The sequence below is a fragment of the Copadichromis virginalis genome, linkage group LG23 (assembly GCF_057382275.1).
Source record: "Copadichromis virginalis isolate Kocher_CV1m ecotype Utaka linkage group LG23, C_Virginalis_male_GT1.1, whole genome shotgun sequence".
Classification (NCBI taxonomy): domain Eukaryota; kingdom Metazoa; phylum Chordata; class Actinopteri; order Cichliformes; family Cichlidae; genus Copadichromis; species Copadichromis virginalis.
This window is the reverse complement of record NC_140639.1, coordinates 3,803,233-3,823,135: the sequence shown is the minus strand read 5'-3', so window position 1 is coordinate 3,823,135 and position 19,903 is coordinate 3,803,233. Positions and strand designations below refer to the sequence as shown.

The window sequence follows — 19,903 nt, the reverse complement described above, 5'->3', positions numbered from 1 at the left end:
CCCTATTAGGTGGGATCTAAACATGGATCTTTTGCTTGTTGGTTAGATGGTTAAACTTATGCTCACAAATGACAACCCACCTTTTTTTAATACATTTTATTAACAAAAGGTCAGTCAGTTAATCATAGAAGAAAAGGTCCAGGAAATTCCTGAGGGGAGATACAAAAGAATGACAATGATCTGGATCTCGCAAAAAAACTGTTGAAGTTTACCTCATCTTTATGTGCATTTATGAGGCTAAGAACAAAGGAGGGCCTGATTAAACTTAAGTAGCCAAGAACAGAGAGGGGGAAAAGGGCAGAAAGCAGACAAAATAATTTTAAAGTATTACAGTGTCAAAACTGGGAATGAAACGCTGTGGAGCAAAAAAAAAAACCCAGCAAGTCAGTAAAATGTACAGACAGGGAATAAGGACAATAAAGTGATGCACTTCCCTGAGCTGGGAAAAATTAAGCTCCTTCTTTAACATGTCTATGACTGACCTCTGACTTAAAAACTCTGAGGGACACACATATAAGACGATAACATTTAAGACCATCATAGACAGTATTACTCATTCACCCCAAAACAAGAGCAGCTTCCATTACTGTTTACATGTACACAACTTTGAATCATCCTGAAGTTTGTTCATTTACTCATTGGCGTGGCAAGAAAACTGTTCTTTTGCAACAAGAGCATAAATGCACATTATATACACGCTGACACAAACGCCTGTCAGTGTAGTTATTAAGGCACTGAAGTGGGGGAGGCTGGGGAGAACGGGCATGGCTATACTGAGCATTAATGCGGAGGAGTTTTTACCACACATGACTTCCTAAAATAATGAACAGCCCTTACAAACAGCACAAATAGCAGATTTAATAGCAAATGTGATCAAACTTCTCAGTCAGGACAATGTATCGATCTCCACTGCACTGATAAATACACTAAAGCCACATTAAAAGCATCCATTGTGTAGATCCCGCTTGTTCCACCTAAACGGCTCTGACCGATCGGTGCAGCGACAGGTGATGTTTTGGGGTGCGCCGTGTTGTCTGGCTCTTTGCATGGAGTCGGTGCAGTGGATTGGCTTGTTCTGGCCCATCTTGTGGCCGAAAACAGAACCTGCAGGGAGGCGGGCTGTTTCAACAGCTTGCACTGTTTGTCATGTTCTGCAACTGTTCCTGAGGAAAGCACTTGAGGTTGCTGTTACTTGGAACTTGTTTATGTGGTTGATGTCTCGAGATAGCTTCCACTTGAATGCCAGGACCCAATGTTTCCCAGGTAAATCAGTGATGTGCGCTTCACCTGTCAGTGGTTTTAATGTTGGGGCTAATCGGTGTATCATGATTATGCTTTTTTTTGATGCATGTGAGGCTTAAAATAGCTCAGAGAAACAATAAAGGCTTTGTGGCTGTTATAAATTCAGATACTGCAGACCTTGAACATGAGCATTTAACAGTCTTTACATTCTAAACAGTTGCAGAATTTTCATTTCCTGCATTTGTACCGAGATGAACTACTGGACGAACTGGACATCTTGTTTTGAATTTTTTGGTGCACCAGAAAATTAGTGACAGTTTGTTCTGGTGATTCCCACAACTGGTTGATTTGAATAACCTGTGACTTACTAGTCATGCAAGTTGTGGTTTAAAGGAAGAACTTCACAATTACAGGCTTTTCTTCACTGTGCATTAAATCCTTTTGTGATTTCCTGAGGTTGGCTCCTCTCCAGACAGGTTGTCAGTTTAATTTTTGACCTCGGTTGGTGATTATCCAGCTCGGGCACAGCACAGACTGTGGATCCTGGTTGGTTTGTTAGCTTAATAACTGCATGCTGAGGAGTTTATGACAGATGAGGGATATTTGGTTTATCCTGGTAGTCAACAAGCAGAAGTACAGGGATATATCAGATACTGCAGACTCCTTAGAAGGATTGTCCATGGAAAGAAAGTATTGCTGATATTCTTTCTTCCCGTTGAAAAATCATCCCATAATGAGTCCTAGATTCAGTTTTTATGTGATTTGTATGGGCACATAGGAATTTAGCACTGTAGAACGAGAGAGAAAGAAATACTACATTATTTCTACTTAGATCTATTGTAACCAAGTGTGTGAATCTAAATAATCTACATGCTAAAATGTGAACCTCCCCTTTGCAGTTAAAGACAAATTGAACACCTCAACAATGTAAAGAAATAGCAATGCTTTTTAAAATGATAATGTTAGCATGCACTCCTTGCTTTACGTCTGCATTATAATCCCTTAAATTATTCATGTATCTGGTTTGAAAAGTCCATAGTGTATACTGCTATCTTACAGTCCCACACAGGTCCAGGTAATTCACTGCTTCCTCCTCACACCCCGTTTGAGATGAAGCTCACTCTCTGCTGCTACAATAGGCAGCTCATTCTTCAGGTGAAACGAGACGAGGTGGGTTATGCTCTCAAATAACATGTCTTTGGTCCGGACCTTTTTTTTGAAGGGAAAAGCAAAACAAAAGGAGTACACCAGTGTAACTTCATAACAAAACAAATAAGCAGTGTGATTTATTGAAACTACTTCTTAAGAGACTCACCACTCCTTCAGGGTCCACTAGCAGTAAGTGTTTAGGGAGGCCACGGTGCAGGCCGCTTAGCACATACTGGCCAGGATTGGTAGTGCTCTCCCTTACCAGAAAATCTCCGTCCCGGCTCAGGAGTTTTTCTGCGTCTCGCCGGCTCATCCGGCTGTGGTACCAGGGCTCACGGCGAAGCTGCTCCTCATTTGGAGCAACGGGGGCTCTGCGTCGTGGAGGGCTGGGCCACTGATCCTCCAACACCCGACCACCTCCCACTCCTCCCTCAGCACCAGAGCCTCCAGATATAGTGGACCCAACACCACAGGCCTCATGGAGTTTCAGGGCATCCTCAAAGGGCCCTACAGAGACGACAAAGGCGCTTGAGATGTTTCACAAGGTTTTGTTGTTTCCTCATAGTGTAGTGGTCTGCCTAACTAGTAAAAGATCCGTGGATAATCGTAAAAGGACGGTGTCAAAAAGGGAATCTGGTGGGAATCAAACATTTGAGAGAAAGTCTGGCTGTCGTTCTGTTATATATATGTCCGAAGATGTCATAGGCAGGGACTTACTCATGTCAAAGAGATCCTTTTTGGGACTCTCTGGTGCCCTGGTGCCTCTGTGCCCATCAGGACCCTGAGTGAGTGAATCCAGGTTTTCCAGACTCTGGGTGTTAACATATTGATGCTCCTCATAGTCTCTGCTGCCTGGAGGCTGACCGTCAGCACACAAATAACCATCTGATGTCAGACCTAAGACAGAAAGGTGCGCACAAAATGCGTTTCATTCACTAGTTTCTGCCCCGTGCTACAGCACTGTTTGCTGCTAACGGAAACAACTGATTATATAAAAGAAAAAAAAATCACAAAATGTCACTTAAAATTTCCAACTACTAAAAGTCTAACTATTATTTTCTATATTTTTGAAAGGAAAAAGTTAATTGTCGTACCTATCTTGATCATCCTCCTAGCATCAGTCTAGTTAAAGATGATAAACAATATGAAGTATGAAGGGGGCCTTATTAAAAATGCCAAGATCCTATTTCTGTTAATTAAGAGGGCAAACGCTGAGCTCCCTCAGGCAATGAGAACTGTGATGATTAGCTTTGTAATACAATAAGGATGGAAAAAAAACAACTAACCTCCTTCAGAGACAATTTAACATAAATATATACACAAAACAAATCTGACAATCCTCATTGTTTAGTATGTGACTAGAAAACGTTGCAACTCATATATTTAAAAAAAAAAAATCCTTCATTTAAAAACCTGTTTGAAATCCCCCCAGTTAAGTACATCACCTCTATATAACAACTGTATTATAAAAACTAATCTAAAAGGTCACAATGTTTTAGCTGTTACAGCTGCTCCCTGCCACAGGATGTCTCACCTGAGCTGCAGGTTGTCTCCGTGTCCCAGTGAAGCTCATAACACAGCTGACCAGGCTGGTGAGATGCTTGATCTCTCCTGGCTGGTGAGCTCATCTGCTAACACATAATCACACCACAAGAACACAACCTAAATACATCTGGATCTGTATAACCAAGAACTCTCATCTCGTGTCCCTGCATAATGTAGTTTCGAAGCACTCTATTTGAAACATTAGCTGCAGCATGTCACCCTGTTGTGAACAAGTTGCAACAAAGGGGGCAATGGGTCCTTTCACCTGATAGGCTACAGAGAACCCAATGCTCTTCGTGTAATCGTATTTGTCTTAGGCAATTATGCTGCAGGCACAGTTATGGAGTATATTTTCATGATCCTATGCTTTAATTCCATGTAACAATATGAGGCAGGAGCATGAAAACACATCAGTCACCAGTTCACGAGGGAGATGTCAGAGAGTTCTGTTCGAAACATTAATCCAATACTTCATGATAATGACCAGATGTTTTAGTTTAGTCTGTAGTGCAAGCATGCAGGTTTTACAGTTTTACACAAAAATGCACCGGAGGTCTTCTCGATGAAATTTGGAGAAGCAGAAATACACCGTACAAATAGAAAAATATAAATACACAATATGCAATTACCTCAAAACTGGATTCAGCTACAGTAGAGCTACAACATGCAGAGCCTGATTTAACAGTATTTCTATAGCCATGTCAGGACACTCACCTGAGCTGCTGTCTTGCTCTGTGGTTGAGTGTGCATGTGACCAATGAGGGTTCCACTGGGCCTGAGTCTGGAGTCTACCACACCTCCAACAGGAGGCTCCTTCCCTGGAATACGGTTATAGTAATCCGGCTCAGAGAAGTCCTCATCATCCCTCCAAATTGGTTCTTCTGTCCTGGCAGACCTAAGGAGAAATATACTGTGAGTGTAAGTCTGACAACAGAACTACATGTCCAAATAAAGACAGCAAAAAACTGTATTTTAACCACGACTTCCAAATATGATTATGTATTCATTTCTATAATGATGTTAACGCTACAGCATTAATTTGAGGAGGAAATCAGCGTTGTTAAATTGATTTGTTCTGATCAAGTAACATCTCCACATCCGAAATTGAGAAGATGTTTATTTGAAACCAGGAAGAAACAAACTGCTTGTCTGGACTTATTCTGGTGACTGCAGTGGCATCGCTGCGGTAGCATCTCATGTGTGAGAAAATCTATGTATTTACAACACTGTAAGACTGATTTTGAAGAAATACAAGAACAAAGTATCACATCTCCTTGTAATAAATAAGAAAGAAATCTGAGAACTCTAAACTAGATCAGGTTGGTGGTGGCTAAGCTCTTTCTGCTGGATGCTTAGAATAGAATAAACCTTTATTATCCCACGGATGAGAAATTTCGGTGTTACAGAGCTCTTACAGCAAGTGAAAGTAAAATATAAAAGGAAGACACAAGCAACCGAGGTTCGTATATACAGGTATATACAGGTAACAATGTACAGAATATGTATAGAAAAATATAAAAATTGTACAGAGATATGTATAAAATGTGCAGTAAACAAACAAGCTGGTGAGTAAGATGACCAAAAGAGTGTTAAGCTGCATTATAGAGTCTGACAGCTGCTGGTAAGAATGCTTGGGATGTATACAGTCCTGGGAGTCTTAAACTGAAGTGTTTTTTTGGTGCTTTTGTTACATGAAGTCAACATACTAGATTTTTCTATTTGACACGTTGGGATAATTTATGAGTCACTATCCCACCGCTTCACCGATGTCACTGATTTTAAGGAGAGTAACAACAACTCTTAACATCTTTTTTTATCCAGTTAAGTACGTGAGAAGTGGCAGGACTTTCTGTTACCTCTCCACAGATGTCATGGTTTTTGGTGGACTGTGCAGATACTGTTTGAACTGCAGCTCGAAGGCTTGGCCGAGGGTACTGATGACACTTTGGGCTAAACCATCTGAGCACTCCAGGATATGACATGCTGAAAGAAAAAGAGAGAGAGAGAGTGAGGAGTTAAAAAGTTGCCACGAGCTATTCAAACTCCCGGTACAGCAATGAGCCAATAGTTTATTGGCTTCTACATATGTGGATTTTTAAAATATTAATATTTTTTAAGACATCAGCAAACACAATGTTTATTAGCTATTTAATTTCCAACAAAGTATATTTTGTGGTGCAATAGGCTGATATTTTATAACAATACTGGTTTACGACACCGGCATATTACCACATTTTATATACTTTAGTTTTTTTTAAATAATTGTGATGTTTAAAAATGAAATACTAATGTTTACAATGCAAATGATAAAATCAAATCATCAATATTGTTAATAAAATATTGTTTTTAAATGATTTTGTACTGTTATTGTTACAGTCTCACCCACCCTAAACCCATAATAATTGTAATTAAGCCACAGACAGACCACATAATACAGTTAGAGGTGGAATCAAAGCATTTTTAAGAAAAAATGTCTATAGATATCGCAATAGTAATGTTATAATCCACAGTAAAAAAGACAACAGACATTATTTTCTAATGCAACTTATTTTGCCTTACAAAATAAACGTGTTTGTCTAGTGGCAAAATGTATGGAAGGAGAAAGGGAACCTTTTTAGAACATACCTCTCTGATTCACTGGGTCTTTGGACACATATGCAACATAATCAGGTGTGTCCTGCAACATATCAGTTTGGGGGAAAATCAGCTCGATAAATCAAAACCATCAGTAATTTTTGAAGCTCGAGACTGTTAACGATTAATTCAAGTCATACATGTTTGCATAGGCAAAATGTTCATTCCAACAATTTAATGGAGAGTAAATGTTAAATGCTGCACTCACTGTGTCTCCCCCAGAGGCAAATGAGATGGACTGCAAGGGATGATGAGCTATCACCTGAAAGAGAAAGGAAGCCATTCGTTATTTTGTCAATGAATGTACAGTACTGTGTAAAAGTTTTGACCCACCCCTCATTTCTTCATATTTTGCTTCCAAGGAGCTAAAATTTCTTTGAATTCTTATAAAGTGGTCTTGAGCAACAGCCCTCCAGGTTTTCTGAAAATCTTTCAAAGTTTTTCTTTGGACATTGGCTGCTTTTTAACTGTTTTCATGTTTTTGTTTGTTTGTTTAGCCACCTAACTCTGGCCTATTACTCATTCAAGCATAAAAAAGGCACCTAAATCCAGCGATGAACCTGTTGTATCTACACATAATGGACAACTGGGCAAAGTCCCAATTAAAGGTTAAAGGTTTGACTCTGTACCTCACAAAAGTGGTATTTATTTATAATATTCACATAGGAGTGTAAAATTGTTCACTACAAACTTCCAACAAAGAATTTTTTTTTATCTCATCAGTGATTTCGCACATATTTTACCCAGTGATTAACAGTTAAGAGAAAATATGCTAACGTCAATGTAAAGCTAAGCTATAGGAATAAAGAAAAATGCAAAAATAATAGCTGGCACATTATAAAGGTCTTAATCACATTGTGGTCATGCAAGTACATTCGCCACCTTAATTAAGTATCAGCTAACCTGTCGTGTGGTAGGAATGAGCAGATTAATACCATCGATGGAAATATTGACTGCGATGCTCATGCCTGCAAATCGTAGGTTACTCTTCCCCATGACTGACTGCAGAGCTTTGTTTGGAACCTACAAAATAAAGGATACGATGAAAATTACAGTTATATAGCTTCAGTTGTAGATACAGATAAAAATGTCATACTGTATATTAGTTACCAGAAAAACAGCCGCATGGAGCAGCAGCAGTCCTTTCTACCCTTTGTTGTTATTTTAATACATCTTGTGTGTATATAAAATTACTATTGACTGCTTGTCAAAAGTACTGCATGTATGTTAGAATTATAAATTACTGTTAACCTTCTTCCTCCAAGCCCCCTTTCCACCTGGCACAGCTTCGCACAGTCTGTTGATGGCTTCCCTAAAGAGAAACATGAAGAAAGATTTCAGATCAGACTAAAGACGAATATACTGGTCACTGATTATCAGCCATTTGTAATAATAATAATATTATATAACGTATAAATCATATGGACTTGTGTTGTCTGTGCAAAAATACAGAAAACTGAGTCACAACACAAAACGCCGCCCCACAGCAATGGAAAACGTTAGGTTAAACATGAACAGACGTTTTCCCTTCCTCCAAACAAGCCCATAGGTCGTAGGCAAATCGTAGTTCAAAGGTCACGAAAATAGATAAGAAAGTCACAACATTCTTATCCATTAATGTTGGAAATGTTAACCCGAGAAAGAAAACAATAACAGCATTCATCTGTTGATGAATAATTTGGGAATTTAAATTCTATGGGAGAATAAACAGCATCAGATGAAGAAAATAAAAAGTAAATAGTGTATAAGACCTCTTTAGGGCATTAGCATTAGCATTTATTTTCTGCAGTGCAATTCTCCCTGCACATTTGTTACAAGTTGGCGATAAAACTGATATAACTCCTGGGAATGACTGCCTAATGGGCATTTAAAGGGTCTGTCCCTGTGTGAGCATGATGGCACGGCTGAGCCATAAAGTGGATTTGAGGCGGGAGCTCACACGCTCTCTGCCAGGGGACAGTGGGAACAATCAAGAACCTAGCTGCCCCTATCAAGTGGCTCGTAAATATTTAAAAAGCAGCGTCCCGGGCCCCATCTCGAGTAAAAGTCTTCTCAGGGATTTTTGAAAAACACCACAATGTTCGAATGACTCATGCTGATGAGAGAGCAGAGGGAGGAGGAGGAGGAGACAGAGGAGGGGGGGAGAGATGAGCTGTTGTTTTCGACTACAATAAAATGCTGCACCTCGTTTCACTCATTTTGCAGTTAAACGGCAAAAAACACAGAGAGGACTGTTAAGAGAAAGCACCTTCTTTAAATCCTGGAGCTGAATTACATTTTTGAAATACTGGAAGCTACTGACTGTTTCGTTGTGGTCTTCCAGGACTAAATCAAGTTGTGTATAAGTCAGGAAGCTGAAGAATGGCCTGTTCTGAATGGATATGTAAGCCCTTACTGTGCTGCCTTTAAATGATATCCAGCAATTCACATACACACATATCACGACTTTGGCAAACAAAGTAAGGAAAGACCCAGGAACAAAAGCCTTGTGTTGTTAGCATCATGGAGGACTTGAACCTATTTTGAATTTTTAAAAAATGCCTTATGTGAGCTACTAGGTGAAAAGGGCCCCTCTGACCTTGACCGAGGGGTAAACACACTTAAATGGGACTTTAAAATCAACCACGACAGGAATGCAAACAAAAAACATTCATCATTGCTGGAAATAATCATGACTCAGTCAGTCACATAAAAACAAGACCAGACATAGCCATCTTACTCTCTATGGCTACTCCCAGTGCAAACATTTTGTTTTGCTGCTTTGTTTTGGACATCTTCCTCCTCCTCCTCCTCCTCCCCCCTCAAGAAGTTACAGCCGCAGACATTATCCAGCAGGGTGCGTTCATGGGGACCACTGCAGCTTTCTACAGTCATTAACGAACATCATCAATAATAGATCTCCCTCTCCATCACTCCATCTCTGCTACCTCCTCCCCCCTGCACTTAAGCCTCGGATGCACGGTGGGCTCAGATTACTGCCGATCGATTGTGCAGGAGAGAGGAGAGGGTGAGAGACAGAGAGCGAGGCAGACAGGGAGGGAGTGGGGAAAAGGACTTCTCCCATGAGGTTGAGGACTGCAAAAAACCCTGTTTTTATAACAATAACATGACGTGTAGGGCATAAAAACACCAAGACACAGACATAGTAAGGCCCTGAGGCATAGTTTAATGTGTAACCTTCTGGCCTTTGATGCCAGTGAACACAAATACAGCAGCTCTGTTTATCTCTTAACAGTCCCACACTATAACTGCTGTCTTCATGCATGTAGTTCTTGCAAGTGCATGAGTTATTGGACAGCTCCACTGCAACGTAAACTTGAAATTCAAAGTTGTGGCTCTTGATCAAAAAAGACTAATGTGACAAGTGTAAATCTATTGGCCATGCTAAAGCAAAAGTATTTATATATAGTATATATATATATATTTAAAAAAAACTCTTCACACTTCAATTAATACTACACATCTACACTGTCAGATATGACGGTTACCAGCTTACCTTGTCACTTGAGTGCGTGTGGTGAAGTCCAGGGATCGCATTGATTTCAGCACCTCAATGCATCCCATGTACTGTAAAGAAAAAACCAAAGGGAGAAAAATCATTAAAATCTAAGTTAAATACCTTATTTTTAATTTAAAAATAAACTCATGATATGTTCAAATATGTTTTATGATCTGAAAAGATAATTGAATGAAACTATTCAAAAATACAGAACTATAAACATGCGCTGCATTTAAATTAAGTTTGTATTTTTAACTACACCACAACACTTCCAGAAAGAGATGTTACGTTCACAATAGACTATACTCTGTTGGTACATGTGATTACTTTCAACAGTAATCTAAATCAAATCCTCATATAGCCCATTAATGTAGTGTCCTCCAGTGGGAAGGTCCCAGCTGAGCAGCTTCCTAATGCCTGTCAGGTTGGGGTGCTAATGGCACTGTGACTAGATTAGCAGCACTCAGAGCTCCAAATCATGGATAAACTGCAGCTTCTCAGCCCTCTGGGGGATGTGAGTGTGTTTGCGTAAACAATCAGCATGTGAGTACGCCCTCTACATCTTATTTGCATATCTGTGTGGTTATCATGAAAAGATGAAGTGGTGAACGAATTGCTTGGCATTTGTTTGCCTGCCATAATCAGTCTCTAAAAACCAACTCGGAGATAATAACTCATTTAAAAAAGCTTCTACCATCTACCACATTCCTGCTGCATAGGTAAATAAACCCATGAATACGTAAAAACAACAGATGCAACATTGAATATTAATAATTAACATTTTTTCCTGTGTTTTTTGCTACACTGATTGAATCGCAGCCTCCTTAAAAACATGTGACACTCATCTTAAATGCAGCACATTGCATTGGGGATGTAAAGCACAGCTCTTTGTGAAACTTATTTGGAGAGACGGAGAGAGAAACAGAGTGGGACCTCTGAGCCAGAGAACATAACGAGCTCACTAACAAGATTTGGACATGAGGGACGTCTTCCATCAGAGAAATTGTCCCTCTCTTTTTTCTTTCCCTCTCTCTGCCAATGCTTCCATTGTCACAAACTCAATCTACTGATGCAACATCCCTACTTCTATCACCCTATCTGCACTCTTGTCCTTTTGGCCAAGTCTCTTGCACACTATTGCTATGACTACAGGGACGTAGACTTTCCAAGACACATTCCTTAGAAATTTAATAACATTAGCATGTCCTCTTTAGCCGTGTTTTGCTGTAGCGGCTGCCTTTGACATAAATAATTGCCAAATTATATCGTTTGTCACTGTAAAAGATTTCCAAAAGAAGTTTATTAGCCAATGTGATCAGATTTTACAACAAAACAACAGCCATGTAGTAAAGGATGATCAGATAAAAGTATGTGATTAGTTACTCTCTATTCCTGGTTAACTGCACACTACGCAGAGCATATTCAAAAATATATGACAGTAAAATTACAACAACTCAAGTCTACGGACCCTTCTAGAAACTGCATCAATTAGCAACAGGCAATCACATTGCAAATATTTATGCTTCGCTTTGATAGTGAAATAAGTGAAAAACACAAAATAGAAACAGTTTGTCTCTCTCTCTGCAAATGATTTAGCAGAAGCGGTGTTTTGATGGTCGGTGCAAAATCCTGACTAGCAGAGGCGGCAGATGCAGGCCAGACACAGATCTCGACGTGGCTATGCAGCGAGAGAGAGGGAGAGAGAGCGAGTAAGAGCATTGCTAAAAATCTGATTTGTGTCTTTCCCAGCAGAGGAGTGGATATGTATGAATATGTGAGTGAGAGAATGAGAGTCGCTCAGCATAGTGGCCGTGCTGCTTAAAAATGGCAAGGTGCAGCAGAAATCAACCATCACTCTGACACTAATACATGCAGAGACTACGCCTCCCTGCATAGATTTCCCATTGAAATGCATGCTGCACATACATGTCTCCTGAAGTACTACGTTAAGAGGCGTGAAACACGTTCAAACACTGGCTCTTTCAGGTCATCTGCAATAGTCAGAGGGCATTTTCTGATGACAACAACAAGCTGTTAAAAGCCTGGTCCCATCATTAATATGATTATGAGTCAGATATGAAAAGAGCACTTGTTATCCATTTCAGAAAGCCCTTCCTGGCTGTGAGAGCTCATATGTAATCGACATTTGGACTGCTCCCATACAGATCCAACCATCCTCGTCCACATCATATGATGCAAATGACTGTGATTAAATGTAATTGAATATGGGAATGAATGGTGCCTGTATAATGTTATTAGAAAGCGTGCTTGGGCCCCAGTCTGGGCTAATCAAGAGTCATGTCATTAGTTTGAGGAGGAGGAGAGCACAGGGGCAGAGGTGAACAGTTATGGGGGATTGCTGAGGGGACATCGAGCATTCTGCTCAGGCTGGTAGCCCTTTGTAAACACAGCGAGCTCGGATTGAGAACAAGATTTCTTTGAAACTCAGATTTATCTATATCATTTGAAATGATCACATTCATTTCTATATGTATCAGTTTATTTTGATACAAATTTACAGAATAATAAAAAAGCTTTATTGAGCATATTTTCATGATAATGAAATAAACATTTGGTATCGACTATGCTGAGATGCTGTAAATAACATTTTATGGGTAAAATCATAATAATTCATTGCACACAAGAACGTAAACAATCCCGAAACAAAACAAAGAGCAACCACTCCCACAAGCTTGCAGTGGGAGCTTACAATCAGACCTAAGTTACAAGCTCTATAAATACAGATTCTCATTGTTTAAGTACAGTATGATAAATTCTACCTTTGGTAAACAGTGCAGCTGAACCACAATCCTTTCTACAGTCTGTACACATAATTTCATGGTTTATCTCTCTCCACCCTGACGCCTGCATGCTGTCTCCCAATGAGCAACGCTCAGCCATCTATCTGGATTAAATTATGTGTTCCCCAGTCTTCCCACATGAGCTGCATAACAAACTGCCTGATAGTGAGGTGTCCTTTTGTCTTCTGTGCAGTCAGACAGAGAATATTTAAGTGGGGTCATATATTTAATATTCTGCAATTATCTTGTTCTCTTTACTCATTGATGAGCACCTGAAAAAAGTTACTGCATATTTCCTTTGGTTGTTTTTTATTTCTTTGAAGAAAATAAAAAAGTGCCAGCTAGCTTACCCTGACAATGTAGGACGCTCCTTGTCCTACTATCTTCTTGTCAGGGTGCAGCCAGCCTTGAGAGGGTTTGTGGATGAAGCTGCCCTTCTGGTTGAAGTCCTCTCCCCCAAGCCACATGCCTTCGACCCTTGTGCTGCGCGTCATTCCCGATCTGAAGTTGCTGGAGCCACCGGGGCTCGCCATGACCTCTGCGGCTCCAAATACGTGCCCCCCTGGACTGGCAGAATTTGCCGCTGCTACTGCTCGCTGCCCCCGAATGGCCTGTAGGGAACAAGGAGTGACACACACCGGGTCACAGGAGTTAAGCACTGCTGCAAGGCTCGCCACTGGGCCACTGGCTGAGGCTCCACCACCGGGCCTGTGTGATGATGAAGAAGACGTGACAGAGGCCTGGGAAGTAGCTGCCGCTGTCTTGCCCGAGTCCTTGCTAGAATTGGAGCTGGAACTGGAGTTGGATGGACTCCGGCTAAGCAGGGAGTTGGAGAATTTCCACTGAGGCATCTTAGGAATGAGCATGCAGAAGGTTGTCGTGGCATCTTGTTCCCCATCCAGGCAAGGAGAGTCGGCCAAGGCCATAGCCCCAGCAGAAGAGGAGGACCTGGCACTGGGATCCAGGGGAGGCAAAGGAGGCAGAGGAAGGCTTGGCGTGGAGGAGGGAACCACTGGTGTGGCCACAACTTTGCCGCTCATGGCTAAGCTCTGCATTAGGTCGTCGGAGGAGGTCACAGACTCATTGCGAAAGCGGTCATACTTTGGCTTAAGGAGCATGCCCGGAGTAGCCGCCTGAAGCAGGACCTGTGAGTGGGGATAACTGCCACAGGATGGAAGAAAAAGGGGAAAGGGGGGAAGGGGAGGGGGAAAGGTGCAAAGAAGGAGGAGGAGAAAACTAGCAGGAAAATCTTGTTGGTCTTATATCCTTGTCAAAGTCAACTGAATGCTGTCTGGTCCTCTCCCGTTCACACACACACACTGTCCCGCTCTCATGCTGCTCTCCTCACTGAGCTGCCCCGCTCCCTCTCCCTGCCTTAGGCAAGCTGTGCTCCCAGTCTTGCTCTCTCTCTTCTCTCTCTCTTTGGATGATGTCATTGGTCTATTAGCCCTGCCCAGCTGCTCTCAGACTGTATTAGCCAAAACACATCTGCCTGAACCACCCGGCTCCCAGACACACGTACACATTGACACTACAGAGCACCTGTGTTTCTACATAAAGTACATTCAGCAAGGCAGTAATTGGAGCCAGTAATCATTACATTTTGGAATCTACTCCTCAAATGAACTCTATGCCAGCATTTGACCTCCGACAATAAAAAAAACAGTGATATTAAGATTATAAAAAAGGCTGCATTGCTTTTAAGACGGTAAAAATATGACTGAAATAAAACGATATATCCATCCACTTAACCACTTAACCAGCTGGGATCCCAGCTAACACTGGGCGAGAGGCTGGAAACATCCGAAGCATCTTGCCCATCCATTGTCAGTTCATTATCATTTGGAATTTTTCTTATCTATGGATTTTCTGTTTATTTTTTATCTATGCCTTCTGTATTTCAACTGTCTCTGCATTTTGATAACTAACACAAAATAATGTCCTTAATTTAAATTCACATGTTCAAAAAGTAACCAACACTACTGTAAATCGCATAAAAACAAATAACACAAATGTACAGCAACAGAAGAACAAAGCTCTAGAACTAGCTAAATTGAGATATAAAGTTAAAATATTTAGGGTATTGAGTTTGGATGTTGATGAATATCAGAAAATTTCCTGTCCATTTAGTTAAAGTGAATTTTGTATGATTTGATGTATGCTTATAATTGATCCTGGTTATAGGCAAAGACTTCACAAAGAAAACAATGCAGCCACTCTCCTAAGGGACTACATCTCTAAAAACATCCACCCTATTCCATCTGCCTAAATTCCCTTCCCATCTCCCTCCCAACCGTCTCCCAAGAGAACAATCAGCAATCTCAGCAAGATCCTTTTAGCTGCTCTCTCTTTTTCCCTTTCCCCCGTTCAACCTCTTTCCTGCTTCTCTCTCACAACTGCATTCCTCCGTCTTACACAAAGGCAACAGAAGGTACGCATCAGGAGTCAGGATTCTCTGTGAGAAACATAAAGCGAGTTAAACGATGATTTTCAGTCGAATCACGTAAACAGGTACAGTAGTAAAAAGGATACTGACACAGAAGACAGAAGGAAAACCTATTCCCCAAAACAAGTTTCTAGAAATATATTGTGTCTAACCCAACACTCTGTCATGCCAAAAAGCTGAAGAAAGGTCTGTAATTCACAGGATTTCTACAGCGCTTCAGAGAATCTGGAGAACCTGGAGACCATGGCATTTATCCAACACCAACAACTACAGTAAACAAACTACAGCCCAATTCATTCAGAACAATAGTAACAAGATAATAGATTATACAGGCATGCGACTGACACATTTGCAATCTTAAAGTTAGAAAGAAGCATGGATCTTACCTGTGTCAGGCTCTGAGAAAGCTGCTACATGACCACTGCAGTGGTTGTTTGCTAGAGTATAAAAAGTTACTGATAAACCAGATGTAATCGATGCATGTTGACAGATGCAGTAGCCTTTCTCGGTATTTTCTGTTCCCCATTTTCCCTGGCAAAACACTTGAGTGTCATGTATAAAATTAAAGTGTTCATGTTATTTCCTCAAACTCTTACTTCCACTTTCATTCTACAAATGATACCAATTCCAATTTAATTCACACATTTTTTTTCTCTGTATTTCAAGAGTCAACGGATTTACCTCATGAATTTACATATACAAGTGGAACAAATCCTGCTCTGAATAACACACCACTCATTAGCAGCCACTGACACAACCTAATACAACAAAACGTCATAAGGTACCTGCAGCACAGAAAATTTAAGCTGTTATTTGGTTAAAATGTAAAATGAGTTCGCAGTAAGTTAGTAGACTGAGAATATAATGCTATTTATACAAAACATATATATAAAATTTGGCTATGAAAGTTGGGTGTAAACGACCTGCATCTTGACTGTACTGTTTAATCACTTACTGATAATGCTGATGGATGCTTTTCTAAATATTTTTGCCATATTCACTTTCAGTGTTCTATGACAAAAGTGCTTTTTAAAAATAATAAAATGTATGTAGTCATGCTAAGTGTTCTGCGGGGCTCCGTAATATTCCCATGCTGTTGTGAATACACCACAGGTCGAACAGAAAGTATAGAAGTGAATCATACATACGATTTCACCCCCAGTGGATACATCGCCAACCCTGTGTACTTTTCTCCTGAAAGTTTACCCTCCGTTGTCGGCTCGTCTACGTCAAAAGTCCTCTCTTGCAGAAGATCAACTACGTAGCAGAGATAATTGAGAGCCGAAGATCTTTTACTGTGTCAACTTCTCAACATATCTGACAAAACGACCACAAACTTTTCAAAATACAACACAAACCTTGGGTTTAAAAAATCAAAAACGTATTTTTTTTTTAATCTTATATATAGCCATTCCTAATATACCGTTAAATGTACAAATTCTATCGCGATAGCGCTTCGCCTCAAGGCTTGTGTTTTCCTTGCGGAGGGAGTCATCTTTCTTTGAATAGACGATCCTGTTAAGTCCGCGTGCTGCTGCTTTGACCAATCAGGGGAGTGCGGGTAACCGTTGGGGTTTGAATCATCCCCAGAAAACAGCGGCAGATGACAGTAGTTCGTTGAGCTTGTAGATACTGCTAGCGAACATATTTGGTTCACATTATCCAATATCAGCTCTTTGAAGCTCAGTTTTGTTGCTTTTGTCAACTGAAAATGTCGAAAAAACAGATTTTCTATTCTGACAAGTACACCGATGACGACTTCGAGTACAGGTATTGTGTTTTTAACGTTTTCAAGAGTCCGTTAATTTAGTTCGAGTAATTAGCTAAGGTCAAAGTAGCTTTTGAACGTGGTGGAGATAACTTATTGCCGCTGTAAATTGAGACGTCTTGTGTTAGCGTTAGCAGTTGATATTAAAATATATCAAAATAAACTGTCTGACCCCTAGTAGGCAATTAACAACATGTTTGTTATATTTCCATCCTCAGGCATGTTGTGCTTCCTAAGCAGCTGTCCAAACTGGTGCCCTCCTCCCACCTGATGACAGAAGAAGAGTGGAGAGGACTTGGAGTCCAACAGAGCCAGGGCTGGATTCACTACATGATCCATAAACCAGGTCAGTAATCACGGTGTGAAGGATAAGTTCACATTTTCCTCAGTCTTGTCTTGAAAATTAAGTCAGACGCCCATGTGTGCATCTAAAGAACTACAAATTGACGTCATCATTCTTTGAATCTAAGGTGGTGAAAATACCACGTTTCTGTGTATTTGTCAAACCTTTGGAAAACTATGAAGCACAGTAAAAGCAAATATGTGTTTTAGGGCTCTTTTCTTTTTTTGTTTTAAACCAGACATTTCACCATCTGTTTACTGTCACTTGAGTAGGAAAGCGTCTCCAGGGAATGATCAGGGTTGCTATTATAAAAAAAAAAAAAGCTATAACAGCCTCCCCTCTGTCAGTGCGCCCCACGGCAGCTGTGGCTACATTGTAGCTTGCCATCACCAATGTGTGAATGACTGAATGTAGTGTAAAGCGCTATACAAATACAGGCCACTTACCATTTACAGGCCATAACATTGCTCACTCTACGCTGAAGCCTTTAGCTTTAGCTCAGCCTTTTTACATGGTGTGTATTCTATTGGCCATTATGAACAGATCTCTTCCTGGTATATGTATCAAAGAAGAGGGATGACTATATCAGGGTGATTTTCATGGTGACCCTATATCAGGGCCAAACTCATAAGAGCCTAGTTTGATCTTGTGTGGGTAAGAAGTAGTACATCCACAGGAGAGATGGTTGAGACCCTGAGAAACTGTAAGAAAAATAAGCACAATTTCAAGAAGGTGTTTTGTTTTGTTTGTTTGTTTTAAAAACAGCCAGTACCATTATGACACATCCTCCTGAGAACCAGCCTATTCATTTATGTCCTTTGTAATGGGCATTTGTTTTTGGTCTATATCTTTTGACTTATTTGAGCTATACTACTAAGTCCTGAGGGACTAAATGGAGGACATTCTGGGCTTTCCATTGATATCCCATGTGTTTGGGTGGCCTCTTTTAGCTCCAAAGAGGATGGTAATCACAAAAAAGTTCAATGGGAAGATTCTTTTTTTCCTTGGTTCCCAGGAAGATATATTAAAATGTGTAGATCACAGTGAATATACAAAATTAGAGAAGATTTAAATGTTAATTTTTTTGGAAAGAAGCAATATTGGGGTTTTTTTGTTTGGTTTTTTGTGTTTGTTTGTTTTTTTTATGATCCAAGCAATCTGAATTAAATGTCCATAAATTATCAGTCATGTGAAGAAACGCTGGTAACGGCAAGGTGTTTTACTGACTAAAAACATTTAATAATTACCCTATAGAACCTTGTTATTGTTGGTAAAAATAAACAAACATAAGAACGTTTTTTTGACATCCATACCATTTCAATTATTATATTTTATAATTGCCCTTGTATACAGACCCACAATGTTTCTGTTTCAATGTTTCTTACGCATACAGCATGTGTATATAGTTTCACTCGCATATATGTATACATATATTGCTTTTTATTTTATTTTCTTATTTATTTCCCCCCTTGTTGTATATTGTTTTCTCTTCTTATTTTTGCACCTTTGTGGTCCAGCTACCCAATTTCACTGTGCAAGAAACTGCACAATGACAATAAAAAGCTCTAAGTCTAAAATTTCAGGTTATTGTCTCAAGATTTTGACTTACTAACTCAAAATTCTTATTTTTTCAATTTCAATAAGTTGATAACAAAATTTTGACTTGGCTCTGCATTTGCTGAGCTGCATTTGGCCCCTGTGTTTGAAACCCCTTCAATATACTTTCAACAGCATATGAGTATTATGCTAAAGTTGACATAAAAATTGAATCTGTCATTGTACAGCTTCTACACTGCATTATTTGGCCACGATCAAATTTGGGTGTAGACGACGTACAGCTGTAGGCTTGACTGTGTTTGATGACTTACTGATGATGCTGACAGATCCTTTCTTGCTTTACTCCCTAGAGCCACACATACTGCTTTTCAGAAGGCCTCTCCCAAAGGATTAAAGGGGAAGCTGTCTGTTAAAATACCTGCTATCTCCTCTGCTGATATGTATTGTCTTTCGATCCTATATCTGTCCTGCACATAAATCTATATGTGTTGTGATATATTGTGTAGATGCCCTGTAGTTTTGTGTGTATATATTTTTGTGTTTCTTCATTCAAATTTCCTCAGTTTTTAGAGGTTATGAGAGACAAAAATGTCTTGTTTTCACTGTGAATGATAACTTAAAACAATTTGAAGGTGGAAGTTTGCCTGTCAATTGTACAATTTACCAATTTTTTTTTTTTATCTTTAGGTGTAATGTTGTCAAGACTGATCTATTTACTAAATGGCCATATGAGCATATGATTTTATTTTGCTCAAACCAATGACATCCCTAACATTTTTGTTAAAACATTTCTTGATAATTCCTTGAATGTATGTATTTTATGTGCATATGTTATTTCTTGATATACATTTGGCTCTCCGTTATGGTTGATTTGTCAAGTTCTTTGATACTGGACAAATAAAATATGCTAATTCCTTAA

General features: G+C 39.8%; 2 protein-coding genes across 7 annotated transcripts; one reads left to right on the top strand and one right to left on the bottom strand.

Moving 5' to 3' along the window:
* Window positions 1-87: 87 nt before the first annotated feature.
* shc2 (SHC (Src homology 2 domain containing) transforming protein 2) lies at window positions 88-16,790 on the bottom strand. 6 transcript variants are annotated; one of them, XM_085448628.1, is made up of 14 exons: window positions 15,703-16,790; window positions 13,221-14,031; window positions 10,067-10,137; window positions 7,822-7,882; window positions 7,474-7,593; window positions 6,779-6,832; window positions 6,562-6,613; window positions 5,793-5,919; window positions 4,651-4,831; window positions 3,926-4,022; window positions 3,109-3,288; window positions 2,558-2,898; window positions 2,300-2,451; window positions 88-2,030 (listed from the first exon to the last, which is right to left on the bottom strand). In XM_085448628.1, the coding sequence occupies exons 2-13, from the start codon at window positions 13,986-13,988 to the stop codon at window positions 2,323-2,325; spliced, it is 2,181 nt and encodes a 726-aa protein (XP_085304754.1). In that variant the 5' UTR covers window positions 13,989-14,031; window positions 15,703-16,790; the 3' UTR covers window positions 88-2,030; window positions 2,300-2,322. The 6 variants fall into 6 exon arrangements, with proteins under 6 accessions (XP_085304754.1, XP_085304756.1, XP_085304753.1 ...); XM_085448630.1 differs by having other exon boundaries at window positions 13,221-13,481; XM_085448627.1 differs by having other exon boundaries at window positions 13,221-15,753; window positions 16,465-16,790.
* A 99-nt stretch (window positions 16,791-16,889) lies between these two features.
* On the top strand, window positions 16,890-19,903 carry cks2 (CDC28 protein kinase regulatory subunit 2). Its single transcript, XM_085448638.1, has 3 exons — window positions 16,890-17,086; window positions 17,303-17,430; window positions 19,335-19,903. The coding sequence occupies exons 1-3, from the start codon at window positions 17,028-17,030 to the stop codon at window positions 19,376-19,378; spliced, it is 231 nt and encodes a 76-aa protein (XP_085304764.1). The 5' UTR covers window positions 16,890-17,027; the 3' UTR covers window positions 19,379-19,903.

Excerpts from the sequence above, each read along its gene's own strand:
- shc2 (XM_085448628.1), bottom strand. The coding sequence starts at position 13,988 with ATGCTCCTTAAGCCAAAGTATGACCGCTTTCGCAATGAGTCTGTGACC. Across the intron at positions 10,138-13,220 it reads GAGCGTCCTACATTGTCAGG|TACATGGGATGCATTGAGGT; the intron begins GTAAGCTAGCTG and ends TTTTCTTTACAG. Across the intron at positions 7,594-7,821 it reads AGGGGGCTTGGAGGAAGAAG|GTTCCAAACAAAGCTCTGCA; the intron begins GTTAACAGTAAT and ends TTTATTTTGTAG.
- cks2 (XM_085448638.1), top strand. The coding sequence starts at position 17,028 with ATGTCGAAAAAACAGATTTTCTATTCTGACAAGTACACCGATGACGAC. Across the intron at positions 17,087-17,302 it reads GATGACGACTTCGAGTACAG|GCATGTTGTGCTTCCTAAGC; the intron begins GTATTGTGTTTT and ends TTCCATCCTCAG. Across the intron at positions 17,431-19,334 it reads CTACATGATCCATAAACCAG|AGCCACACATACTGCTTTTC; the intron begins GTCAGTAATCAC and ends TTTACTCCCTAG.